At 50.4% G+C, this 27491-nt stretch overlaps 1 protein-coding gene across 1 annotated transcript in view; it reads left to right on the forward strand.

Annotated features, from left to right (window-relative positions):
- The window catches only part of TRAP1 (TNF receptor associated protein 1), a 38526-nt gene that overhangs the window by 9208 nt on the left and 1827 nt on the right, over positions 1-27491 (forward strand). The window contains exons 2-16 of the mRNA XM_081296731.1: positions 3764-3931; positions 5073-5155; positions 6286-6426; positions 8838-8909; positions 11439-11599; positions 12869-12978; positions 13427-13500; positions 13933-14088; positions 15747-15867; positions 16737-16806; positions 21153-21300; positions 22602-22787; positions 23075-23213; positions 23697-23782; positions 24886-25031. Of these exons, the coding sequence (XP_081152857.1) occupies positions 3764-3931; positions 5073-5155; positions 6286-6426; positions 8838-8909; positions 11439-11599; positions 12869-12978; positions 13427-13500; positions 13933-14088; positions 15747-15867; positions 16737-16806; positions 21153-21300; positions 22602-22787; positions 23075-23213; positions 23697-23782; positions 24886-25031 (1861 nt within the window). The remainder of the gene's footprint in view (positions 1-3763; positions 3932-5072; positions 5156-6285; positions 6427-8837; positions 8910-11438; positions 11600-12868; positions 12979-13426; positions 13501-13932; positions 14089-15746; positions 15868-16736; positions 16807-21152; positions 21301-22601; positions 22788-23074; positions 23214-23696; positions 23783-24885; positions 25032-27491) is intronic.

Genomic DNA, 27491 nt, shown 5'->3' on the forward strand with positions numbered 1-27491 from the left:
TTTTAATATTTATTTTTTAGTTCTCGGCAGACACAACATCTTTGTTGGTATGTGGTGCTGAGGATCGAACCCGGGCCGCACGCATGCCAGGCGAGTGCGCTACCGCTTGAGCCACATCCCCAGCCCGAGAGAGAATTTTTAATATTTATTTTTCAGTTCTCGGCGGACTCAACATCTTTGTTGGTATGTGGTGCTGAGGATCGAACCCGGGCCGCACGCATGCGAGGCGAGCGCGCTACCGCTTGAGCCACATCCCCAGCCCTAGTGCCTCGATTTTGCTGAGGCTGGCTTTGAACTCATAATCCTCCTGCCTTAGCCTCCAGAGCCGCTGGGATTACAGGCACGTGCCATTGCACCTGGCTCTAGACCTGCTTTTAATAGTGATATGGATTGATGTAGTCTTAAAATTATGTTTCAAGAATCTTGAAGTTCCAGGTAGAAATATGGATTGCTGCTTTCCTTCCTTTTTCCAACTATGGGTACGTATGTACTTATTCCATCACAACATATCACATCCTTTCAGAAGATTTTTTTTTTTTTGGTGGTGGTATTGGGGATTGAACCCAGGGCCTTGTGCATGCAAGGCAAGTTACTATACCAACTGAGCTATATCCCCAGCCCTTTCAAAAGAATTCTAAATATTAAGGGGGAGACCAGGAAACACCAGACACGGGGAATCATATTTAATCTTGAAGTGATGAAAGTTTTGCAAACAGAACTAGTTTCCTTAGTGTATAAAAGTTTCTTACAGGTCAGTAAGAAAAGATTCAGGATATAGTAGAAAAATTGTCAGAAGATGTAAACAGTTGGGCTGGGGATGTGGCTCAAGCGGTAATGCGCTCATCTGGCATGCGCCGGGCGCTGGGTTCGATCCTCAGCACCACATAAAAATAAAATAAAGTTGTTGTGTCCGCCGAGAACTAAAAATAAATAAATAAATAAAAGATATAAACAGTCCGTTAATTAAAAAAGAACATATTTTAAATTATGGAGGGGTGGGGGTGTGGCTCAGCAGCAGAGTGCTTGCCTAGCATGTGTGAGGCCTGGTCACAAATTCTGCGTTGGTTTGTATATCTGATCTACCTAGACCAAGGTGGTGAGTCCATACAGAGCCTCCACTTCCAGTGTAGTCCTACAGGGTTTTCCCCAACCTCCTTCCTGCTGTTACCACCTTTGTCTCTCAGGGAAGAGCTGGACTCATTCACCCACTTGCTTGAACTTGGTCCACACCCAGAGCAGTTTGGGGCTTGCTAATGTATACTGATGAACAGATTTAGCAACCTGAGTACAGTAGTTATATGCAGTCCTTTTTGAGTTTAGCTTCACAATAAACACCAATTTCTGAAATCACTTAGGTTAGTTCTTGTTTCCTCTTAGGCTCATTGTATCATCCGTAACACGCACCTTTGCTACTGTTTGTGTTTCCTTCTGTGTTCCTGCATGCCCTGCATGGTTAATGGCTCATTTAAAACATTGCTATAGTTCAAAGAGTTAGATATACAAAGAGGTATGCTTAGGAGTGTCACATACCCTCCCTCTTTCCACTCCATTCACATATACCAGTTGGGGGTTGAATCCCCAACACACACCAAAAAAAAAAAAAAAAAAAACCCCAAAGAACAAAACTGAAGTCTTCTCAGTAAATGTGACCTATTTGGAGATAGGGTCTTTGCGGTGATCAAATTATGCTGAAGTCAGTAGGGCAGGCCCCAGTCTAGCATCCTTATAGGGCTGGGAATGTGGAGAATGGCCATCCAGAAAACTCAGGTGGAGCCAGCCCTGCCCACCCCTTGATTGCTGACTTTTGGTCTCCAGAATTCTGAGACAATGAGTTTCTGTTGTTTAAACCATCTGGTTTGCGGCACTTCTTAGGGCAGCCACAGGAAACAATACACACCTCCTTGTAGGTAACCAGTCTATTGTGGTTTTGAATTGTGTCCCCAAGAAGACATTTCAGGCCCTGACCACTGATACCTGTGAACTAGTTGAAACAGATGCCTCTGATTTCAGGTGTTCTTTTGGGGTAGAGCAAGGTGGCAGAAGAAGAGCTGAGGGGACCAGGAGCCCCAGTGGTGAGGAAAGGGCCTCCAGCAGAGCAAGAGGTCGGGTGGAGGGAGGTAATGGTCTCGGGAAATGTGCTCCATGGCTGGAGTGGACCGAGGCTTGCTCTTCCCAGGTCCAACCCACCAGAGTGGAATGCCAGCCCCTGCAGGAGCACCGTGTGTGTGTGTGTGTGTGTGTGTGTGTGTGTGTGTGTGTGTGTACACGTGCACGTGTACAGAAGCTTAGCAAGTGCTTCCATGTGCCATCAGGGCTCAGGTGAAAGTGTGGGTATAGGGGCATCACACACCTGCTGGAGGGCGGGGCAGGAGGCAATTGGCAGGCTGTGACTGGAGTGCGGGAGTCCCAGCCCAGAGCAGCCTGCATCCATGTGGTCGGGGTCACAGGTGCCCCACAATTTCAACAACAAGGTGGAACCAGGCGATGTTGAGGTGACCATGTAGAGTTAAAGACTGGATCTCAAGCTTTGCAACTCTTGCTGTGAAGGGATGCAGCACTGGGCCAGAGGAGGGGAGGGCCCTGAGTGCTGCTGGGGTGGCCTCCTGTATGAGGTGTGGGGAGGGGTTGCCAAATAGACGGTGGGAAGAGAGAACCCAGGGCATGGCCTGACCATGCAGGAGTGTTGGCATCTTAAATGTTTGATGGGCTGGGTAGGGTGGCCACACCTATAATCCCAGCGACTTTGGAGACTGAAGCAAAAGAATCGCAAGTTCCAGGCTATCAATTTAGTGAGACCCTGTCTTAAAAAATGAAAAGAGCTGGAGATGTAGCTCAGTGGTAAATACTCTTCAGTTCAACGCCCAGTACCAAAAAAATTAATAAATGGGGAAAAAAACAGGGCTAGGGCTATAGTTCAGTGGTAGAGCACTTCCTAGCATGTGTGAGGCACTGGATTCAATCCGTAGGATTGCATAAAAATAAATAAAATAAGGGCATGCTGCCCATATACAACTACAAAAACAAAGAAAAAAACCTGTCTCCTTGTTTCTGTACCTTCTACATCATTCCTTTCTTTTTTTTTTTTTTTTTAAGAGAGAGAGAGAATTTTTTTAATATTTATTTTTTAGTTTTTGGCGGTCACAACATCTTCGTATGTGGTGCTGAGGATCGAACCTGGGCCGCACGCATGCCAGGCGAGCACGCTACCGCTTGAGCCGCATCCCCAGCCCCCATTCCTTTCTATTTGTTACAAATTTCCAAAAAGTAGGAGAGTACCTGACAGGGCAGATACATTCATTTAGGCCCGGATTCCTGCAGACTGTCATGTTGACCGTCTACATATCCTTGACCATTCTGTGTTGAACATCTAAGCATCTCCAGTGCCCTGGCCTGCTGACTCCTGGGTCCACCCAGCTGGCAAGAGCACTGGGCCTGTGAGGTTTCTGTGGCAATGAAGGCAGAGGAGTCTGAACAGCAGACTGGAGGAGACATCAGCACCCAGTGGGTGAGCTGCTGACTCCCTGGCTGCGAGATAGAACATATCTTTCGCTGTTTTTCATTAAAACACGTTTGTGTGGTACATGTGAGGGAATGTCACCAAAACTGCAGCCACACCATGCCCAGTCGCTTTTCACTCCTCCAGAGCAACAGGCTGCCTTAGAGAAATCCTCATTCCTCTGCTGCACAGAGGAGATGTGAAGAAATTGGGGTATTCTGCTTCTGAGTATTAATTGTCATCCTTTCCATATCCTTGCCTTTTCAGGAAAGTCAGTTCTGTGCCCTCAGAGGACCCCACTTCAGTTCAGGAGCCCCAGGCAAAACCTGGTTTCCAGCTTCTACCCTGGACGTCTGTATAGTACGTCGCAGGCTGCTGAGGACAAGAAGGAGGAGCCCCTGCATTCCATCATTAGCAGCACTGAGACGGTGCAAGGTGATGTGGCCTGGGGAGTCTTTCTTGGGTCACTGGTGGCAGGGTAGGGGAGGTTTTTGAGGCAGAGGCAGTGATTGACAGAGCTGCTTATTGACTACAGCCCCATGTAGGTCTCAGTTGTGGGGAGCGATCCCTAGACTAGTGAGTCCTCCATTTCCGTCCCAGTAAACAACTTCTGGCTTTCTCCTACTGCGCCTTGCCCCCTCTGGTGGTCACCCGGGAGTGTGCCAAGTGGCGATTCACTTATGCTAATGATCATGGAAGCAGAGTATTGGCCTAGCTTCCACAGGACTGAACTCTGAAGTACGGCAAGTTAGCCTCCAGAGCCAGGCCTGAAGGGGTTCTGTTTCTGACTTTTAAATGAGGCAACAAGAAAAGAATCTTTGATGTTGAGAGAACTGAGTTTTTGTCATCTTTCTTTTGTAAGTAATTTAATAAAATGCCACTTTTTTTGGAGACCATGATGCAGGATCTGGTTGTCAGGGCCAGCCTGATTCTCATGACCAGCAGCTCTGAGAAGCTGGCCTCCACAGCCCACTTAAGTGTGTTGACCTCATGTGGGAGAGCTTTTCCACATGTACCCACTCCTTTTCGTGGAGACAAGAGTCATGTGGAAGATGTCCTGCTCCTGAGACTCCTTACCTGAGAGATTTTGTTTTCTGTCCACTTTTCTTTTTTGTTCACTCTTGAAGAATATTTAAAACTTAGCTGGGCATGGTGGAACACACCTGTAGTCCCAGCAACTTGGGAGGCTGAGGCAGGAGGATCAGGATCACAAGTTCAAGGACAGTCTCAGCAACTTAGGAAGGCTCTGTCTTCAAAATAAAAAGAGCTAGGGATGCAAGTCAGTGGTAAAGTGCTCCTGGGTTCAGTCCCTACTACCAAAAACACAAAAAGGAATATTTAAAACTTAGAACCTTAAACTTTTTTTTTTTTTTAGTTGTCAATGGATCTTTTGTTTATTTATATATTTATATGTGGTGCTGAGGATTGAACCCAGGGCTTCACACATGACTGGCAAGTGCTCTACCACTGAGCCACAACTCCAGCCCTTAAATATTGTTTTGAGTGGTATTATAGCATGTTCTTGCACAGAGATGGAAACATAGCTTTATTGGCTGCGTCTGTGATTGATTACCAGGGTCCATCTCCAGACACGAGTTCCAGGCGGAGACAAAGAAGCTTTTGGATATCGTGGCCCGTTCCCTATACTCAGAAAAAGAGGTGTGGTGCCATCTGTCGCTTTCAGGTCTCACATGTTTTGTGGCAGAACTATTCTTACACCGTCTTGCCGAGGTGCCGGGATATGTCTTAGATGTGAGAATGCATTAGGCTGCAGATAGGCCCTGATCCTAATCTACCACAGGGAGTATTTTCACCAAAATCTGCTTCAGCTTCATGGATAAGTATATCCAGATGATTTTGGAGGGGTTAGATTGACTCTGGGAGAGTCAATCTGGGAGTTATTTGAATTCTGCTGATAATTTAAAAATTTTTCAAATGCTGGCATGAGCTGTGCTGAGGTCCATTTTTGAGGTGCTGTTGGTGTGCCCTGGGGCCCCTGTTTGTTTACCTCTTTGCTGGCCTGACTACATGCAAGTCTAGTGGGGCAACAGCGGCTGGAGGACATGCTATCTGTGTGGCATAGAGCAGGGAGGGTGACAAAAGAACTTTTCAAGGAGATTAAAACACATTTAAGGGTGACAGGACTTGGATAAAGCAGAGAACAAATAAGCTGTAGGTTCTATGCTAATCACTGATGGGAAGAAGGGTAAAGCACAGTGTACAAAGTGGGAAGGGGCTTTTCAGGAATGCTCGCAGGTCTCCTTCTGCCTGGCCAGCTGCCTCCCCCGCCTCACCTGAGTGCTCTAGTATAGTTTGAGTGGGAGCTCTGCGTGGGGCAGAGGTACCTCCCAGACTGTGAGAGGACTGTTGGGCCTGGGGCCCTCTTCCTCCAGAGCATGGGGGGCTCTGATGTTTGATGACCCCACTAGATGAAATGAAGCAGTGACCCTCTTAAGTAGGAGAGAAAGATGTTGAGGACAATATTTTGTCATTGCTGTGCAAGAGACAGGAAAGAAAATGGCTATAATTTGAGTTAATAGACATGTAATAATATCAGGCCTGACTGAAAACCCCAAAGGAAAGATCAGTAGAAGTCAGTTTGCCACAGAAAGCTGTGCTGGGGAGGAGCGACCCACCCTTCATGTGTGGGCCTGCCTTGACCATCTGTGTTTGGGGGCTGAGTGATCTGTATCAGGTCTCAACTTGGAGCTAGGGCAGATGCAGCCAGCCAGGCAAGTCCCACAGAGTCAGTGCCCTTCATTATCCTTCCTCTTGCTTCTGTCCTGTAGGTGTTTATACGGGAGCTCATCTCCAATGCCAGTGATGCCTTGGAAAAGCTGCGACACAAGTTGGTGTCTGATGGCCAGACCCTGCCAGAAATGGAAATCCACCTGCAGACAGATTCTGAGAAAGGCACCATCACCATCCAGGTACCTCCCTTTTGATGCCCAGACCCACTTCCCACCTCTCAGAGTTGACCAGGATGGTCTGGTGGGCAGCAGCCCTGCTTAACATGCTGACACAGGGAGGCCACGCCTGCCTTCCAGTTACATCTAGGCTCAAGTGACACATGGACTGTCCTTCCTGTTCTGAGGGTTCCTGCCTTAAATTTACTATAAATTAACACTTGCCCATCATAGAAAATTTGGAACACACAGAAAGCCGAAGAGAATTTAAAATCACCAGTCTGTGGTTTGTCTTTTTATTATCTTTTGAAGAGCAAAAGATTTTTGTTGTTGTTTTCTTTTTTATAGTGTGGAGGATGGAACCCTCATGCTAGGCAAGTGTTCTGCCACTAAGCTAACCTCCATCCCCTTAAGTTGTTTAGTTTTAAGAAAGTCAAGTTTATGACTTTTGCCTATTATACTTCATGCTTTTAGTGATCTGTTTGGGACAGATTTTTTTTTTTTTTTTTTTTTTTTTTGTACTGGGGATTGAACTTGGGCACCTGACTACATCTCCAGCCCTATTTTATATTTTATTTAAGAGACAGAGTCGCACTGAGTTGCTTAGTGCCTTATTTTACTGAGGCTGGCTTTAAACTCGAGATCCTCCTGCCTCAGCCTCCCTAGCCACTGGAATTATAGGCATGCGCCACCATGCCTGGCTTGTCTGGGACTTTTTTGCTTCTTCCAAAGCCAAAAGTTTCTCCCACATGGTCTTCTAGAAGGATTGTAGCTTTAGCTCTTACATGTAGGTCTGTGATCCATTTCCAGTGAATCTGGGTGTGGTTGGAGACTGCCATTGGCTTCATGTATGTGGTGTGCGGTTGCTTCAGCACTGTCTGTTTAAGTACTTCCATCCCCACTGCTCTGTCTGGGAACCTTGGTTAGAAATTGGGGGCACCACAGCTTAGTGCCTGTGATCTGTGTGTCTGTCCTTAAGTGTCCGCGTCCTGGCAACATAACTGTTGTAGCTTGTGGTAAGGCTTAAATTTAGGTAGTGAAAGTTCTCCGGCTTTGTTCTTTTTCAGTTTATTCTAGGTTCTTTGTGTTTCTATATAGAATTTAGAATTCTCTTGTCATTTTCCACAAAACCTGTGAAAATTTTCACTGAGTTTCAATGAATCTATAGATCATTCTCAGAAAAAATCACTGTAAGCTGAAAACAGGAACCATTAGGTGCTTTTTCTCCTTCACGTCAACCCCAGCAAACACTCTACTGCTGAGCTACATCCCCAGCTCTATACTAGAACTTTCAACAGAATCCTTAGGGGAAGGGCCATGAGGCTGGGGTGTGGCTCAGTGGTAGGGCATTTACCTGGCTTGCGGGTGGCCTTGGCTTCAATTCCAGCACCCAAAATGAAGAAAGTTTTAGTGCATGAAAGTAAGCATCTTAGTGTAATTATATTTAATGACTAATACCAACCAGAAGCTAATTTAAACCAGCTCTTTATCTGTAATTATTACATGTATCACAATAAATGGATCAGGCCAGGTTTTGGACTCTTCCACGAGCACCTCAGAATTTACTAGAAGCCTCTCAGTGTCCCATTTCTTGGTGGGTCTCAGGGCCTGTGTAAGGACACCCTGATGGCAGCCAGTGGGTTCCGGCACCCAGTGGGCTACAGCTGCCCCATGGGCTGTTCTCAGGAAGAACACCTAGAAGTGACTTGCTATAAGAGGGCAAAAGCTGCTTCTGCATGCTTTCCCACTTCCCAAGTTGATGGTGGCATGGCAGCTTGTGCCTTGTATGGGGTGTCTGCACGTGGGAGCAGGCCAGCCAGCAGAGGTCTGAGGAAGAGGGAGGGCCCGTGGCAGCCTCACTAGCATGTCGCCTGTCTCTGTCTGTTGGGGCTGTTACATTGATGAGCAGCACTAATGGTTGCTGGAGTTGTGAGGCCAGGCAGTCCACAGCCACACCAGCAGACGTGGTGTGTTTCTGTGTGTACACATGAGGCAGAGGAATTCTGTCCCCTTTCCTGAGGGGAGCCACTGGTGGCCACTGACCAGTCTCCTCCTGACATCACCACCTGGGGGCAGGGGCATTGGGGAGTGCAGGCCGTAGCCCGTGTGTGCCAGGCCGAGGGTGCAGAGCTGGCTACATCTAGGGCAAGAGGTGTTTTCCTTCCAGTTACTGATGGAGCGTCTCCTCCTCGGTTGGTTTTCATTTGCTTGTGCTGGGGATGGAGCCCCACTGCACTCTGCCCATCCCCCTGAACTGTCTTAATAACAAATCTGCCACCCCTTCCAGTGTTCTCCAGGGACTCAGGGCTCACATAACTGGACTTGGGCTTTTCTGATGTGTGTGAAGTGTACTTCCCAGATCCCGTCTGGGCTCCACCACTGAGGCTATTTGTGCCGCATGGGCCATGCTTGGCACTTAGTGTGTCTCTCCTCAGGACACTGGCATCGGGATGACACAGGAGGAGCTGGTGTCCAATCTGGGCACAATCGCCAGATCAGGGTCAAAGGTAAGATGGCGCGTCACTGCTTGTCCTCTGCAGGGCGGCCCTGGGTGCCAGGCTAGTGAGGCCTGGTCAGGTGGGCCCCCCAGAGGGCGCTGTGAGAGCAGCGTTGTTTCCCTTCGGCGGCACAGGTCCCAGGCACTGCTGGGCAGGAAGGGTTCAGACAAGCACTTTGCCCAGAGTGGGAAACAGGGTGGCAGGTTCACAGCTGTCAGTCTATTTTGAGGGTGCCATTTACCTCCTGGTGCCTTTCTGTGGCAGCTACTGGGCCCCTGCCTGAGCTGTGTGGGCTTGACACCACAGCAGAGGTGGTCTGCCTCCTCCCAGGCAGCCCGGGCCACAGTCTACAGGTATAGCAGTTCTGCTCTGCCAGCCACACGGGGATCATGTGGCCACCAGTGTGGCACGATCTTTTTTTTTTTTTTTTTTTTTTTTTTTTTAAGAGAGAGGATTTTTTAATATTTATTTTCTAGTTTTCGGCAGACACAACATCTTTGTTGGTATGTGGTGCTGAGGATCGAACCCAGGCTGCACACATGCCAGGCGAGCGCCCTACCGCTTGAGCCACATCTCCAGCCCAGTGTGGCATAATCTGATGTTGGGAAGAGATGAGTGGTCCAAGAGTCCTCTCAGTGTGTCTGTTCCAGCCTAACACAGGGGCTGGAGGCCCTTGCTGCCTCTCTTGGTGACTGAGTGCTTTTCTGTTTGTTTTTATTGGCCTAAGTGGTACCATTGTCAGTCCAAAGTGACTCAGAAATTTCTGCTTTTAAAACTTCTGTGAGAGGGCTGGGGATGTGGCTCAGAGGTAGAGCACTCGCCTTCCATGTGTGAGGCACCGGGTTCAATTCTCAGCACCACATTAAAAAAATAAAGATATTGTGTCCATTTGCAACTAAAATAAATAAGTAAATCAATAAATAAATAAATGGGGGGGAAAACTTCTGTGACCATGATGGCAGGGATAGTATGCGCTGTCCTGTATGGCAGCTGTGAGCTAGGTGTGGCTGCTTACATTTATTTATTTATTTATTTGTTGTTGTTGTAAACACAACACCTTTATTTATTTTATTTTTGAGACAGAGAATTTTAATATTTATTTTTTTTATGTTTTTTTTTTTTTTTTAAAGAGAGAGTGAGAGAGGAGAGAGAGGGGAGAGAGAGAGAATTTTTAATATTTATTTTTTAGTTCTCGGCGGACACAACATCTTTGTTGGTATGTGGTGCTGAGGATCGAACCCGGGCCGCACGCATGCGAGGCGAGCGCGCTACCGCTTGAGCCACATCCCCAGCCCTTTAATATTTATTTTTTAGTTTTTGGCGGACACAACATCTTTGTTTATATGTGGTGCTGAGGATCGAACCCAGGCCGCATGCATGCCAGGCGAGCGCGGTACTGCTTGAGCCACATCCCCAGCCCGGCTGCTTATATTTAAATGTAGTAAGAGGAGATAAAATGTCAAGTTCAGTTCCTCAGTCACATTCCAGGTACTCCACAGCCCCTTGGTGCAGGTGTAGAATGTCCACACCTTGGCAGGACGCTGGGCTGGGCTGAGTTGGCAGAGCGGCAAAGCATGTGCATTTTGCTTCCTGTTTAGCCTTCAGAATGTTGATAGCTCAGAACAAGGAACGCTCTGCAATCACTGTCAGCCTACTGTGTGCAGGGGTGCCACAACTACAGATTCAGCCGATCTTAAATTTTTTTTTTTTTTTTTCCTTTTTGGCATTGAGAATTGAGCCCAAGGGTGCCTAACCACTGAACCACATCCCCAACCCTTTTTATTTTTTGAGACAGAGCCTTGCTAAGTTGCTGGGGCTGGCTATGAACTTGTGATCCTCCTGCTTCGGCCTCCTTTTCTTTCCTGCTGGGAAAGAAAATATTTTTTTTAATTATGTCTGTACTAAACACGTACAGACAGTTTTCTTGTCATTGTTCTCTAAACAGTATGGTATAACTATTTACACAGCATTTGCTTTGTATTAGGCATTTTAAATAATCTAGAGGTGATTTAAAATACAGGGAAAGATGTGTTATAAGCAGATGATACACCATTTTATACAAGGGACTTCAGCATCATGGGCTTTTGTATCTGTGGGGGTCCTGGGACTACCTCCTGGTGCTGAGGGACAGCTGTGCTGGGTTTGTGCTGTCTCCCCCAAGGCTTCAAGTCTTGGAGACACGGGACAAAAGACAAACTGAGGAGAGTCTTCATTCTTTACTCAGTGACCTGATGGGTGGAGGCACTACTCTGCCCACTCAAGTGTGACCTGCAGGTCTGCCCTTGCCTTGAGACAAGTGGAAGTGTGAGCTTTATGGATGAATAAGGACCTTCCCGCTTTGGCCCAGCTGTGTGTCTTTAGGTGGGTTGTCCCACCTCTTAGTTATTTACGTATAGCATGGGAAGAGGGCATCTCAGCATGGTCGCCTTAGCATTTACTGAGATCTTGACTGTGCTGGAGAACCTACACAGAAAGTAAGAATGTCGGCTCCTGGTGCCAGAGGGGCAGCCTCCCTGTGACCAGCCTTTGTCCCCTCAGGCCTTTCTGGAAGCACTGCAGAACCAGGCGGAGGCCAGCAGCAAGATCATCGGCCAGTTTGGAGTGGGCTTCTACTCGGCCTTCATGGTGGCCGACAGAGTTGAAGTCTATTCCCGCTCAGTGGCCCCTGGGAACCCAGGTTACCAGTGGCTATCAGATGGGTAAGTTAGGAAGCAAGCCTCCATCACATGGGCAGTGTCTTTGCCCTTGGGAACACTTGGAGTCAATGTTACCTAATACTTGAGTTTGACCACTGAGTTTGGAAAGAGACTTTATTGAGAAAATGCAAAAAACAGGTTTATGGGTGTGAAACCTGATTCTCCTACTCTGGGAAGGTAGTTACTTTGTGGCTCCAAACAGTCTGTGTGACTGGACACCAATCACTGTGCTCTGGTGCTGGCCCATCCAGGCTGAGCCCCTTCGGTGGCTGGGTATAGGATGGGCCTTCCTCCTGGGCCATCCTGTAGACAGCCTCTCTGGCCTGGGTTCTATGGGGGTTCCTCTGGTTCTCCCCACCCTCTAGGTTCTTGTCCTTAGTACTCCACCCCATCAGCAGGTTCTAGGATGCCTCTGTGCAACAGGTGGTGGCACTTTTTAAGAGCCACTTGCTCACTTCCTGCTCCCATATGTGACGAGTTGATTAGGTAAGTGTTTTAGCAGCACTTCAGCTGTGTTTGAGGAGAGTGGGATCTTGGCCAAGTTTAAGCATTGTTTTCAGTTGGCCCCAAAACTTTGTTGTTGTATTTTTTTAGGGTACAATTTAAAATCAGTTTAAATATAAACTTTTTTTTATTTGTTCTTATCAGTTATAAATGACACCAGAATGCTCTTTGATTCATTGTACACAAATAGAGCACATGTTTTCACTTCTCTGGTAGTACGGGAAGTAGGGTCACACCATTCATGCAATCATACATGTACCTAGGGTAATGATGTTCGTCTCATTCTACCCCTAAATGAGTTTGACCTCCTGGCTGGAGCATAGCTTGCCTCCTCCCTTAGTCCATATTGAGGTCTCTAAATTTCATGAAAGCGGCTGCTCAGCATGAACATGGCCAAGGCGTCAGCAAGGCCCTGTCTGCGGGCATCCCCTCCTCCCTCACTTCTGAGGTGGCTTCTCAGGGACCCCTGGCCTCTGCTGCAGTTCAGAAACAGCAGAGGTATCTAATGCTGATTTATACTTGGGCCAGGCCTCACTGGTGCCCTGGGTCTGCTTTCTGGTCACTCAAGCCCAGGAAATTCTCCAGGGAGCCTGGGGGCTTGTACCTGCACCCCAGCACAGAGGTTCTCATCTGGTGTGCACTCTGTGACCTGAGGGGTTCTGCCTAGGTCAGAAGAGGCACATCTGGTCTTCCACATGTTGGCTCTGCTCAGGAAAGCAACTACCTTTGCCCTACAATGACACTGCCTTTCTTTCTCTTGGGTCTTAGCTCTGGAGTGTTTGAAATCGCTGAAGCTTCAGGAGTCAGAACTGGAACCAAAATTGTCATCCACCTCAAGTCAGACTGTAGAGAGTTTGCCAGTGAAGCCCGGGTTCAAGGTGAGTGGCACCTGGGCCCCAGCTGGGCTCTGGGACTTGTGTGGTATCCAGGTGGGTTGGTGAGGCAGACATAACTGAGAAGGGCTGGGCAAGGACTGGGCTTCCAGCTTAGCCAGTAGGTCTGCAGAGGACAAAATTCTCATTGACTCTTTCAGAGAACCAAAGGCAAGGCTTGCTGGCAGACAGGGTGTGTAGCCCTCCATCTTTTGTAAACTTGGTGGGTCTGACAGAGAGCTCTGAGCTCTCTGATGCAGTTAGCCCACATGGTCTCACAGCAGGCCCTGGGAAGTCTGCTCTCTCCAGGTTCTGCCACCGTCTCCATGCAACTGGTGGGCAGGACCTGTGTCTTTGTCGGACCCTGGCCTGCACCTGTGAGGTGGGTGCAACTCAGCAAGCCTTGTCCTCACCCTGGAGCAGCTTTGCTTTCCTCTGTCTCCACCTCCTGCAGATGTGGTAACCAAGTACAGTAACTTCGTCAGCTTCCCTCTGTACCTTAATGGAAGGCGGATTAACACCTTGCAGGTGAGGCCCTGAGCTGCCTGCAGGGCTCAGGCAGCCCTGGAGACAGATGTGCCTACTCCATGGACGGAAGGGTAGAGATGACAGGGGATCACTGCCCAGAATCCCAGGATGAGGCATCATTTGTGGAGAGATGAGATTGGGGGTGCTGGCAGGGTCCCCAGTCCCAGTGCATGCACCCAGTCCACATTCTGTGTTGGTAGATGGCATGATTCTCCCTCACGCAGCCTCCTGGTTGGCCCTTGCCCAACTTCACTGCCCTGGGGAAGGGACGCTTGTGCCAGAGCCTTTTAGGTACTAGAGGGGATGGAGCTGGAGGTGGAGGGCAGGCCCCTCCCCACCCCAGGCTGTCGAGGGGCATGCACTCCTCCACCATCCTATGGGGTTGTGGTGGAGATGCAGCTCTCTGTGCTCTCCATCCATCTCCATCACCAGGCCCTCTGGACGATGGACCCCAAGGATGTCAGCGAGTTGCAGCATGAGGAATTCTACCGTTACATCGCTCAGGCATATGACAAGCCCCGCTACACCCTGCACTACAGGACAGATGCACCCCTCAACATCCGGAGCCTCTTCTATGTGCCAGAGATGGTGAGGCACTTGGCTCAGACCTGCAGGGCCCTCACACGCTACAGTTGTGGAGATACCCCTCTGCTCTCAGAGCCAGGGCGTTCCTGTGGCCACAATGATGGCCCCAAATGGGCATATCTTCATGCAGACATGCCACCACATTGGCAGGATTAGAGCAAAAGAAAAGCAGAGGCCTCTGGGTGGGGAATGCAGTCTCTTCAGTCTCCCACATGCAAGGTTGTCTCATGTGACATCTTTCGGAGCAGGCCTGGGCTCAGGCGCTTGCATGGTGAGGGGCCCTTGGAGCCGCTGTGCTGGCTGGGCAATGCAGCCTGTGTTGCAGGTCTTGTGAGGCTTTCCCCAGGATGCTGCAGAAAGGGCTCTGGTGGATCCACAGGGTCACTGTGTGCTTCCACTCGTCCCTCAGCCTGGCTCGTGTGGGCATATAGGTTCCTGTGCCTTCACCTGACCAAACTGTAATAGTGCTGGTTTCTTAGTATCCCTTTGAGAAAGAGCTGGACTGTGTCCTCCCTCCAGGTGAGGTCCATGGACTACAGCCTCAGCATCCTCTGGGACTTGTTACAAATGCTGAGAGTCTTAGCCTATCAAGACCTCCTGGATCAGAGCCCACATGTGCAGGACCCAGTGCTGAGGCAGAGTGGGCACCAATAGCCTTTTTTTTTTCTTTTTCTAAATTTTTTTGGAGATGGCAGTACTGGTGATGTGTGTTCTAAGGATGATTTATACAGTTTTAAATATTTGGGGTGCTCCACTGCTGGGCCACTTCCCCAGCCCTTTTAATTTTTTTTAATTTTGAGACAGGGTCTTGCTAAATTGCTGAGGCTGGCCTTGAACTTGTGATCCTCCTGCCTCAGCATCCCAAGTAACCAGGATTACAAGTGTGCATCACTTCACCCAGCTCACCCCAGCACACATTACTGTGAGAGCAGAAAGCACTGGGTTTGGCCCTGCAGCCACACGGTCTCTATGTGGCCACTGACCCTGCTACTATGGTGAGAGAGCCCCATAGACGGTGCCTTGGGAACCACTCAGGCAGGGCCCCTGGGCCTGTAGATGTTAAGATATAGTTACAGGGGTTGGGGCTAGAGCTCAGCGGCAGAGCGCTTGCCTAGCATGTGTGAGGCACTGGGTTCAATCCTCAGCACCACGTAAAAGTAGACAAAGGCATTCTGTCCATCTACAACTACAAAAAATTTTTTTAAAAAGATACAGATCTTTTTACATGTCATTAATTATTTAATTTTCCCCCCAGATATTTAAAACTGTATAAATCTTCCTCGGGTCATACAGATAGGCAGTGAGCCAGATTTGGCCTCTGGGTTGTGGTTTTCTGACCCCAGATTTATCACCAAGTTTGGCTCCATTCTTGGAGACATGCACATCCTTTTATGTTCTCCAGTGGGAGTGGGTTGGGGAGGGTGGCAGCTGCCCAAAGAAGGCCACCCCACACCCTGCAGAACCCTGGTGTTAGTGTCATGGAAGTGTCCTCCCTGGACTGGGGCCTCTGGTGGAACTGTCCCCTGGCCTTCCCTGCCTTCTGGGTTCTTTGCCCAGGGCAGCCTTGGAAGGGCTGTCTCGCATCCTGCCACTGAGCTCTGCCTCCATGTGTCTATCATGGATTTCTGCCACTGCTCCTGACCTTGTCCTTTTGTTCTCAGAAACCTTCCATGTTTGACGTGAGCAGGGAGCTGGGCTCCAGTGTGGCGTTGTATAGTCGCAAAGTCCTCATCCAGACCAAGGCTGCAGACATCCTACCCAAGTGGCTGCGCTTTGTTCGAGGTACTGTGCTGGACTTTGGCCCTGAGTCTGTGAGTGGCTTCCTATGTGGCCTCACATTGCTCACTGTTTGCAAAAGCGGGCTGCTGGTCTGGCTCTCAGATCTGCTTTCCTAAGCATGCCTCAGTGCACTGGCCGTATTTATGGAGTGGCTGAGAAATATAGCTCAGAGCCTCTAGGACTGTTTCCAGCCTCCACATTTTTTGTAGTTGATTTGGGTAAGAGGGCAGGGGAGATTAACTTGAGTTCTTTCAGTGATTAGAACTATCATGTGAGTTTCAGATTCATGCATGAATTGTCTTGAACTTGAGATCATAAGTTGAGTAAAGAATTCAGTGCTTAGATCTTTATATCATTGTAGCACAAAGGTGTCTACTGTCCCTGATGTAGCTAGGATTTTTTTCACCTTTTTTTTCCTCACTTTTAACCAGGGATTGAATGCAGGGGTGCTTTACTACTGAGCCACATCCCCAACCCTTTTTACATTTTATTTAGAGTCAGAGTCTCTCTTAAGTAACTTAGAGCCTTGCTAAGTTGCTGCGGCTGGCTTTGAACTCACAATCCTCCTGCCCCAGCCTCCCCAGTCACTGGGCTTACAGGCATGTGCCACTGCACCTGATGTAGCTAGAATTTTTAAGGTCGAATCCTGAGTGTGTTTGCCAAGTGTCGAAGGGCTTCTGAGGCGGTAGGCATACCCCCAACCCAGGCCGGGCCTGTCTCAGATGTGTCTTATCCCCAGGCTGTCTCTAGTCTTCCTTGCTCTTCTCACCACATAAGGCTAAGGTGTGAGGCAAAGGGCCAGGTAAGAGCTCTTGGGTAGTGGTTGAGGGGCCACAGGCACAGGGAAGCTCTGATTTGCCCTGTTCTTGCAGGTGTGGTGGACAGTGAGGACATCCCTCTGAACCTCAGCCGGGAGCTCCTGCAGGAGAGTGCGCTCATCCGGTGAGCGGGGGCAGGGGGCAGTGCGGGATTCCTGTTGAGGACCAGGCACTCCAGCTAGGCTGTGCCTCTCAGGCCTCAGCTTGGTTACAGGAACCCAGAGCGATGTAAAGAGCAGAAAGCTGGGGCTGGGGATGTGGCTCAAGGGGTAGCGCGCTTACCTGGCATGCATGCGACCCGGGTTCGATCCTCAGCACCACGTACAAACAAAGATGTTGTGTCCGCCGAGAACTAAAAAATAAATATTAAAAATTCTCTCTCTCTCTCTCTCTCTCTCTCTCTCTCTCTCTCTCTCTCTCTCTCTCTCTCCTCTCTCACTCTCTCTTTAAAAAAAAAAAAAAGCGGGGCTGGAGATGTGGCTCAAGTGGTAGTGCGCTCACCTGGCATGCATGCGGCCCAGGTTCGATCCTCAGCACCACATACCAACAAAGATGTTGTGTCCGCCGAGAACTAAAAAATAAATATTTAAAAAAAAATAAAAAGAGCAGAAAGCTGGGCCTGGCCTACTCTTGAACAACTCAGGCTGTGATCTGAAAGAGTTTGGGAGTAGTTGGTCATCACCTAGGCTGAGTCTAGAGAGGACAGGGGCTACGGGGCCAGCTGGGGTGCCCAGCTGCACGGGGCCAAGGCTCTTACCAGTGGGCTACAGCAGGCTAGGCCCTGTGCAAAGGTGGAACTCCAGCACAGGATTCTCCATCAACATCTTTACTGCACCCACTCTGGTTCCAGGCTCTCTAGATAGTGTTTTCAAACTGCATTCACTGGGTTTTTTTTCCTAGTGAAAGTTACTGTTTGCTTTTATTGGACATATGTCTCACCTGTAATCCTAACCTAGAAATGGCCATGGTTGGCATTTTAGGATTTAGAAGATAGGAGCAGAGGTTTTAGAGCTAGAGTGCACAACAACCAGATCGGGGCCAGATGTGGTATGGCACACACCTATAATCCCAGGTACTCAGGAGGCTGAGGCAGAAGGGTCACAAGTTCAAGACCAGCCTGGACAATTGAGTTGAAACCCTTTTTCAAAAAATAAACAAAACTGGGGTTGTAGTTCAGTGCTAGAGTGCCCTTAGGTTGAATCCCCAATACCACCACCACCCCAAATAAATAAATAATCAACCAAATTGGGAACGTGACCTTCAAGAGTCTCCAGGTTGCCTATATAGAACAAGATGCAGCAGCAGCGTGCCTCACTGAGTCTTGCAAGAGCTCGCAGCAAGGGACTGCTCTTCCATCCTCAAGAGGATGTGCTCCCTGCGTAGAGAAGGGGCAGCTCGCTGGTGAGACACCTGCCTGGAGAGGAGCCAGGGCTGTCTCATCCCAGGGCCACTGGCTCCCACTTGTGAGGGTTGGCCTTCAGGAGCAGATGTCACCATGCAGATGCTTTTGTCTTTGTTTTTTACATAATTCATATTTATACTATTTTCCTTACGTAGTAGTTTATTTTGGCTATTTCCAACCACTGTTAATTTGCTGGGAGGCTCTTTTAATAACTGCATAGTAGTATGTCTCACAGATGTGTATAGTATCCAGTCCCTCAGAGTAGAACCAGTTATTTTTCCTATTAAAAACAACCACAATGGGCTGGGGATGTGGCTCAAGCAGTAACGTGCTCGCCTGGCATGCGCGGGGCGCTGGGTTCGATCCTCGCACCACACCGAAAACTGAAAAATAAATATTAAAAAATCCACTCTTCTCTCTGTCTTAAAAACAAAACAAAACAAAAAACACAAGGTGTAATAAATAAAAAGCAGACCTCAGTACTTTGTTCCAGTCTATGCCAGCGATGCCGTCCTCCTGAGAGCTGTGGCCTCTGCTTCTTGGCCAGTGGCCGGAGGGCAGTTTCCACTGCTGGGGGCAGAGGGCTTTGGTGCATTTGCACGAGGGTGCTGAGTGAGCCTGGGGGCTGGTGAGTCTGTTGCTTTGCTCCACGTTAATGGGAAGGGTCGGGGGCTCCACTGTGGCCCATCCCTACTTCTCAGCCCAGGATACCACAGTCAGGGAGATTCCAGGCCCCAACCACATCTTGGAGATGGAGAGACAAGAGCAACCCTAGAACCAGGAGACTGGTGAAGTGACCCCAGGCTGACCATAGCAGAACTGTGTGGGCCTTGTCACACAGCCCCTTCCTACCTGCGTCACGGAGAGGTCATGTGCATCAGTCAGCAAACCTGCAGCTCTGACTGCCATGGCCCCAGCGTCTGCCGAACAGCCCACTGTGCCCCACCTGCAGAGGCCCCTTGTCTCTGCTCGTGGTTGTCAGGTTGCCAGTCTGACAGCTCAAGAGCCCACCTTATGAGAAATTTGGAAAGAATTGCAAAGTCTACAAAGAACATTTTTCCCCTCAATTCTTCATTCAAGTCTTCTTTCACTGCCTCGCCTTCCTTTAGATACCTTGGGGTCCTGTGTAGCTCCAGTGCAGCCTCAGGGTCAGGGTTCATGTCACTGCCACCGTCTGTCCTCCAGCCAGTCCAGGTTCGCATGCTGTCCCGCTGAAGATGGGCACCTGGGCTTTCTTTGACTTCAGTTCCCAGGATACTGTTGGAGATGAGGTCTGTGGTTCTGTGGAGTGACCCTGTGTTTGCCACTGATGCTCTGGTGAAAGCACACGGGGACAGTCCTGTCTGGTGTGGCATTGGTTTGACTTGTCCCATGCCGGTGAGGTTTACAGCAACACTTGGCTCAGGGGTGTCTGTAGGTGTCTCTACATGGTGTCTCTTGACCTTGTTAATGAATATCAACTTGGGTGATTTGAAGCAGTGTCATACCATCTTCAGACTTTAACGTATTCGTTTATGATCCTTAAATGTTCATAATTTCTTTCTGGTCTGATTTTCCATTTTCATCAAAGATTAATAATCTGTTCATCATTGATTTGGTCTCTGATTTTCCCCTAAGGCAGGTGAGAGGCTCCTGTCCCTTTGATGAGTCTCCATTGAGCTCTGGATGCTTCTGCTGGCACGAGGTGCTCCAGGCCTTCTGGTGCCTCGATGCCTCTTTTCCAAGTGCTTCCTTGCTTCCCCTGGGAGCCCTGGCTGAGATCTGAGAACTGGGGAAGCTTGTGGCTAGTGAGGTGTTACTGCTCCCAGCCCCCTGGGAGAGAATTCAGGAGCGTGTGATCGTGTGGGTGAGCTCACACATGATTTCTTTTTTTTAAAGAGAGGGAGAGTGAGAGAAGTTTTTTAATTTTTTTTTTTTTTTTTTTAGAGAGAGAGAGAGAAGAGAATTTTATTTTTAATATTTATTTTTTAGTTATCGGTGGACACAACATCTTTTGTTGGTATGTGGTGCTGAGGATCGAACCCGGGCCACACGCATGCCAGGCGAGCGCGCTACTGCTTGAGCCACATCTCCAGCCCCATCGCACATGATTTCATGTGTGTTTCCCTCTTGTTCTGTGGAGCCCACACCAATACCTCCAGTGCTAAGCCAGTAGCACGGGTGCATTCTGGACTTGACCCTCTCCATGTTGGAAACGCCTTTTTGACATGAGAAATCTGCTTCTCATTATTCTTAACGTGGTTCCTTATTTGACTGATCTCCCTCCACATAACTGATCTGGCATAGTCCCCACCCTCCTTGTGGGGGCCACATCACCTTGCTTGGCTATGACACCCTGTGCCTGCCCACCCTCCTGTCTGGGTGTTCCCCTCCCAGGCCTGGACATTCCACACAGTCCCTCCCCATCTTGGGCAGTTGTGACCGCTCTCACAGGTGAGGATTCCCACCCTGTCACATTCTGCTCAGGGGCTGAAGATGAGTGTTTGGGACAGGAGTATAGGAGAGGGATTAAATGAGCTTTAGACATTATTGTCCCCTGCCTTGGATTGATGAGGAAATAAATCCCAAGTTACAGAGTACACTATGGTCTGGACACTAGTGGTCCTGGTTCCAAACAGATGTGGACAGATGGAGCTGTTCTGTCTTGTGATCTCTCCTGTTGGAATGGCTCTGATTTCTCCTTGGCATGTCTCGGGCTGCTGGGACTCAGGTGATCTGGTGGCTGTGTGGCAGCACACCACTTGTGCTGTTCTTTCCCACTGCTCCAGGACCTTGCTTATAGCAGCTCTGCATCTGTGTGCCAGGTGAGGTCCTGCTCACACAGCCTGGTGCTCCCCTTGTTGCCCATTGCCCTGCAGTTGGAATGACCCTCGCAGAGGGTCATGTTCTCAGGTGTCTTGGGCCTGCAGGGGGGCAGCATGGTCAGCTCTGGGCCTCCAGGGTGCCCCTCTGCTGAGAATCAGGAGGCTCAGTGGTTCTGCTATTCTCACATTTTTGAGGGTGGGCTGGTCATTTACCAGAATGTGTCACAGAAGCTGTCATTCACCGTGAGTGAATTCTGTTCCCAGGAAGCTCCGGGACGTGTTACAGCAGAGGCTGATAAAGTTCTTCGTTGACCAGAGCAAAAGGGATGCTGAGAAGTACGCAAAGTTTTTTGAAGATTACGGCTTGTTCATGAGGGAAGGCATTGTGACCACTGCAGAGCAGGAGGTCAAGGTGAGACTGGCTTTCTGGGCCTTCCTCTGGTCTGCCTCAGCACTAGGGCTTCAGAGGAATTGGTTCCTTCAGAGGTATTGCTTCAGTGAATGCAGCAATGGGGCAGCCAGCACCTGGCCACTGCCACAGGGGTCAGTGCACTAAATGCTGAGTTCTGGGCCTCTGCTGGCAGACGCAGCAGGCCGAGCACATGGTGCTTGCATGCCCGTCCCTGGTCCCACAGACACTATGGCTCTCAGCTCAAGGACTGAGCCTCTTCTTCCTGAGGCCCTGGCCTCTGAAGCTGCCAGGAAGAGCTTGCTGGGGGCTCGGGCGGGCACAGAAAGGCAGGGCAGGCTAAGGATGGGGTCTGGTGTTAACCAGGGGTTTGCCTTTCGTGACAGTGGAAGCCCCTCAACACTGCTGTTGTTCATTGAGGTTTATTGAGGTGTCATTTGCATACCTTAAACCCATGAATGTCACCCTCTTGAAATGCACAGGTCAGTGGCATCTAGCGCAGCCATAGTGCTGTGTCAGCTCCAGCACCCTTTTGTCCTAGGACGTCCTCATCCCCGCCCACGGCATCCTCCCTAAGGCCAGGGAAGAAGGCTAAACACTGGGGCATGGGCCCAGTGGCTTGCCTCTGACACCTCCACCCGAGGCAGCAGACTTCGCTCCCTTGTCCAGCTCACCCCTCGTTCCTGCTGGTCTGGCCTTTGCTTTATAGACCTGGTAGATTTGGTCTTTTCCAAGTGATTTGTGAACATGCAGCTGTGCCTACCAGGAAGGGCCCCATGCCTGCCATGCGCAAGATTGTGTTGTGGCCGCTCCAGGGCCGTTCCTGGTCTTCATCTTTCCCTCAGTTTGTCTGTGTCTGTCCACCTTGAGTCCCCGGCTTGGCACTTAGTTTGGACCTGTCCCTGTGTGTCCTCTTCACCCTCCCCTGGGTCCCACACTCCCTGCCACCCTTCTGCTGCACTGTCAGTGGTGACAGCAGCTTGGGTACAGCAGTGTCTGGGCTGGGGACATCAGGCCCAGGCTCCCAGCTTGCTGCTACTCCTTCCTGTCCTTCACATGCAGCCCACACTCCACCTAGCCCTCCTAAGGGCCTTCTCCAAGGCCCACTCTAACTCGCTAGTCACTGGCCACCCCTGGCTGTGAAGGAGGTTGGGAAATGTGGACTTCGTATCTAGGTCCAGTCCAAGTTCCCTGTTCCTCTTTAGGTGGGGGTGCATGGGCAGAGGGAGGCCTGCGGCCTGCAGGGTAGAGCTGCTCAGGGAGTAGCCCTGCAGCAAGCAGTGATTGCCTGTGTCTGTCCACAGGAGGACATCGCGAAACTGCTGCGCTACGAGTCTTCAGCACTGCCTGCTGGGCAGCTGACCAGTCTGTCAGACTATGCCAGCCGCATGCAGGCTGGCACCCGCAGCATCTACTACCTGTGCGCGCCTAGCCGGCACCTGGCAGAGCACTCGCCCTACTACGAGGCTATGAAACAGAAACACACAGAGGTGGGCAAGCAGTGGGGCTGCCTTGGGGCCGCTGTCCTGGCCAGGCTTCCTTGCAGGGTCAGAGCCCCTGAGCAGAGGTCTCAAATGTCCCAGCCCAGTGTGCCCAAGGCTGGGAGGCCACATGGTATGAGCCAGGCCTTCCTCAGCGGACCCTCTCCTCCCCTGTGGCGCATTTCTCACCAGCACATGGCAGGGGAACTCATTCATGAGTAGAGTGAGCCTCAGGACCTGCTAAGAGGTGTCCCCTCTTCTGTCACATATCCACTGAGGTTCTGTGATGTCTGCAGGTCCTCTTCTGTTATGAGCAGTTTGATGAGCTCACCTTGCTGCACCTTCGAGAGTTTGACAAGAAGAAGCTGATCTCTGTAGAGACAGACATTGTTGTCGATCAGTACAAGGAGGAAAAGTTTGAGGACACATCACCAGGTGGGCTTGCTTTCCTCTCCAGGGTATAGGGCTAGCACAGGTTGTAGCCTAAGTAGCAGGTGGCCTGGGACTGATGCTTTGGTCCTGTAAGTCCTTTCCTGTCCTGTCTGTTGATTGACCTGGGATGTTCTTTTTCACCTGCGTTTGGGGACACCAACCCAGGAAAGAAGGTGCTTGGGAACATCTTAGTAATTCATAGAAAATAGGTCTTAGGGCCTCTCTGATGCTCCTTTCATGGTGGCTTCTACTATTGACCAAGTGTCCCAAGAGAACCAGATTTGGTTCCACCACCAAAAAAAAAAAAAAATACCTGGGCCTCAGGCAACCAAAGTGCCCTCCTGAGGTTTTCACTGTAGATGAAATGAGTCTCCTGGAGCAGCGGGCAGTCAGGGGGGCAGGTGTGGGAAGAGCCTAAGAAAGGAGTCCGAGGAGCAGTGCTGTGGGCAGTGGCCCCTGGGCTTGCTCATGCTCATTCTTGTGCAGCCAGTGACCGCCTGTCTGAGAAGGAGACAGAGGAGCTGATGGCCTGGATGAGGAACGCACTGGGATCTCGAGTTGCCAACGTAAAGGTCAGGCCCTCCTGGGCAGGTTTCCCTCTACCCCTGAGGCTGTTAAGTTGCTGGCCTGGTAGACATTGGCCCTGGCAGTGGTGGAAACCTGCAGCATATGGCAGAGGTCATGGGAACTGAGGAAGTGGAAGGAGCAGCCAGGGCCCTGGAGGACAGGTGTAGGCAATAGGTCCCCAGCAGGTACCCCAGGGCCAGCCTGTTCTGGACCTTGTAGAAGCTGTAATGGCTAAAGTGGGGGTTCCAAAGAAGGGAAGTGCCACCCCCCGCCTGAGGGGAGTTCATGTTCTCAGTTGGGGTCTTAATGGGGTTCTGGTGGGCTTCATAGAGCTAAGAACCTGCTGGCCTAGCTCAGTGAAAGGAGAGAGACAACCAGCAGCAAAGGGGCATCTGGTGCAGGGCCATTGGCTCAGGGTGTGCAGGAGTGACCTCAAGCAAAAGGCAGTGAGGTGAGGGTGGCCCTGGCTGGAAGAGAAAGAACCTCTGCAGGACACTGGGGCCAACCTGTGCAGACAGGGTTACGTGTGGCACCTGCTTCTGTGGAGCATGTTGTGTCCCTGCTTCACAAATGCCAGGTCCTTAAGCCCTAGGCAACTGTTATCCCCGGTCTGTGGTGAGGAAAGAGGACCATAGCTAGACATCAGGGGACAGAGTCTGATTTAGAGCTCAGAGCCTGTTCCCCAATGGCCAGGCTGGCAGGCAGGAGGGTTCTCAGCCTGAGTCAAGAGTCCATGGTCCCAGCCACTCCAGCGTCTGGAGTGGGTGCCTTGCTGGGAGGGTGTCTTTTTATGATGGGAGGAGGGAGAGCAGGGTTGCAGGACCGAGCAAAGGAGGAACTTCAGAGATGGACCTGCCCTGGGGCTGGGCTCTCAGAGACACGAGGGCCTGGTGCTTCAGGGAGGCGGCATGGGCCTCAGTGATCCCCTTCTTAGTGGGGATGGGGGAAGAGGAGCAAGCAAGGCTGGCTCCAGGCTATGAGGGACTGTCCCTGAGACCGTGCCTTCTACCCTGTGGTGTGGGAGAGCATCCCCCCATTTTAGACCCTGCCAAGCCTGGCCCTTTAGCCCCTGCAGTCCCCCTCAGCTCCACCCCGGCCTTGCTTGCAGGTAACTCTCCGCCTGGACACCCACCCTGCCATGGTGACTGTGCTAGAGATGGGGGCCGCCCGGCACTTCCTGCGCATGCAGCAGCTGGCCAAGACACAAGAGGAGCGTGCTCAGCTCCTACAGCCCACACTGGAGGTCAACCCCAGGTGCAGTCCAGGCGCTTTTCTGACCTGCTGAGGGGTTTTTATCCTACAGGAGCATGCATCCTTCTCGGGCATGGGAAAGTACACAAAGGTTTCACTCAGTTAGACGGCTGTTTATAAGGAGAAGGCCTGTCGCTGTGACAAAATACCTGAGAAATTCAACTTAAAAAGAGGAAAAGTTGACTTTGGCTCATGATTTCAAAGTTTTTAGCCTGCATTGATTTGGCTTGGTCACTTGGTGTCTGATGCTAGGCAGAACATGGCACGGGTATGCGGTAAAACAAAGCTACTTGTGGCAGCCAGGAAGTAGGGAGAAGGGAAGGACCAGAGTCCAATGTCCCTTCAAAGGCATGCCCTCAGTGACCTAACTTCCTTCTGCTGGGCTCTACCTCCTAAAGGTTCTATCCCCTTCCAGTGGTGCCTCTCATGGGGGACCAAGCCTTTGACATAGGAGACATGGGGGATATTTAAGACCCAAACCACACACGATCCACACCATTGAACTGTACCCCATGAGATTTAAACAGACTGGACACCCTCCCAGGGTTCTGCCCTCTGTGATTGTCCCTCAGAGGTCAGCCACATTTCACAGGACCATCCTGGCCTCACATTGCCCTGTGTGCCTTAGAGCAGCAGACTGGCCTGTTTTGAACCCGGGAGTGGGTCCCAGCACATGTACTTGTCCTTCCCCCGCCTTGTTTTTTTTGGACGCTGTTGGTGGCTGGACCCCAGGCCTCTATCACTGAGCCACACCCCAGCCCTTTTACTGTATCTTGAGATAGGGCCTCAATAAGTTGCCCAGCCTGGCCTTGAACTGCAATCCTCCTGCCTCAGCCTCCTGGGTCCCTGGGATTGTGGGTGTGCCACTGCATCTGGCACGGATATTCTCTTTGAAGTTGTCTTTTTCACACAGCATCTGAGAGATGGTCTGCAATCAGGGGCCTTTGAGGGTGGTTGTCAGAGATGAGTGGCACCCACTGAATGAATCCCCCTCAGTACAGCTTGTTCGAGCGTTCTGTTCTGATGGGCATTTTGGTGGTTTCCAGTTTGGGGCTGTTGGAACAGGGTTGCTGTGCACATTCTTGTCCCAGGTCTGGCACGCATGTGGCTTCTCTGGGAGGATCACTAGTGGTGAAGTGGCTACAGGTCCTCACTGGCCCAAGCTGCTGCCAGGCAGCTGTGGTGCTGTGGACCCTGGAGCAGTGCCCCCTCCCACAGAGCAAGGCCCCTGGGCCCTGGACGGCTCCTGCGCGTGCTTTCTCAAGCGTTTCCTGGCCTGGAGCTTGGCCCAACTTTCGAGTAGAAGCGCTTGACTTTAATTTAATCAAATCTAGGAATCTGTCTTAGAGGCTTTCTTGGATCTTAAGGAACCTCTCACTGGAGGCCGCACTTAACCCCTCCCTTCCCTTCTAAGGGCTAGGTGACTCTGGCCCTTCAGCTGGCTCTGTAGTTGACTGGTGGTCATGGGGGGTTAGATTTCTACCCACTCTGCAAGACAGCCATCGTCCCACCCACTCGCTGCACATACCTGTCCTTGCCCAGGTCACGGGGTGTCAGGTGTCCATGCACATCTTCTGCTTGTCCCTCTGCCAGTTTCGCAGGGTCCTGGGTGCTCAGCTTTCCCAGGTCTCCAGGCCCAGCAGCCAGGTCTGCCCCTTACTTCTTCGAGTAGAGCTGGCTGCTTCTCTGTAAGTGGCCTGACCTGTGCCACGCTCACACCCCTCACACACAGGAATCCAGTGATTGTGACGGGGATTGTCTTAACTCCCTAAATCAATTTTCGAAAGAACATGGTATATTTCTCCATTTACTTGGGTCTTTAGTACCTTTTGGCACTGTGTAGTTCTTTTTTGTTGTTGTTGGATTGTTTTGTTTTGTTTTATACTGGGGATTGAATGAGGAGCACTTAGCCACTGAGCTACATCTCCAGCCCTTTTTATTTTTCATTTGGAGACAGGGACTTGCTGAGTTACTTAGGGCCTCACTAAGTTGTTGAGGCCAACTTTGAATTCACAATCCTCCTGCCTCAGCCTCCCAAGCTGCTGGGATTATAGGTGTGTGCCACCACGCCTGGCATGTCCCTTTAGTTTTTATAGCTGATGTCTTTTTTTTCCTTTGAGATGGAGTCTCCCTAAATTGCCTAGGCTGCCCTTGAACTTGTACTCCTGTGTCAGCATCCTGAGTCTCTAGGTTTACAGGTGTGTGCCACATCTGGCTCTAAAGCCTTTTTTTTGTGTGTGCTACTAAGGGTGTTCCACCACTGAGCCACATCCCCAGCCCCTTTTTATTTTGAGACAGGGTCTGCTAAGTTGCTAAAGCTAGCCTGGAACTTCCTGCTCCCATCTCCTAGTTGTTGGGATTTGGATGTGTGCCCCCACACCCAGCTGGCTGCTGATGGGTCTTTTTATTAAATGTTTAAGTTATCATTTTCTGAACTCTTTTTATTTTTTGTGGTGCTGGAGG

Source organism: Spermophilus citellus, assembly GCF_964194105.1.
Source record: "Spermophilus citellus genome assembly, chromosome: 6".
Taxonomy (NCBI): domain Eukaryota; kingdom Metazoa; phylum Chordata; class Mammalia; order Rodentia; family Sciuridae; genus Spermophilus; species Spermophilus citellus.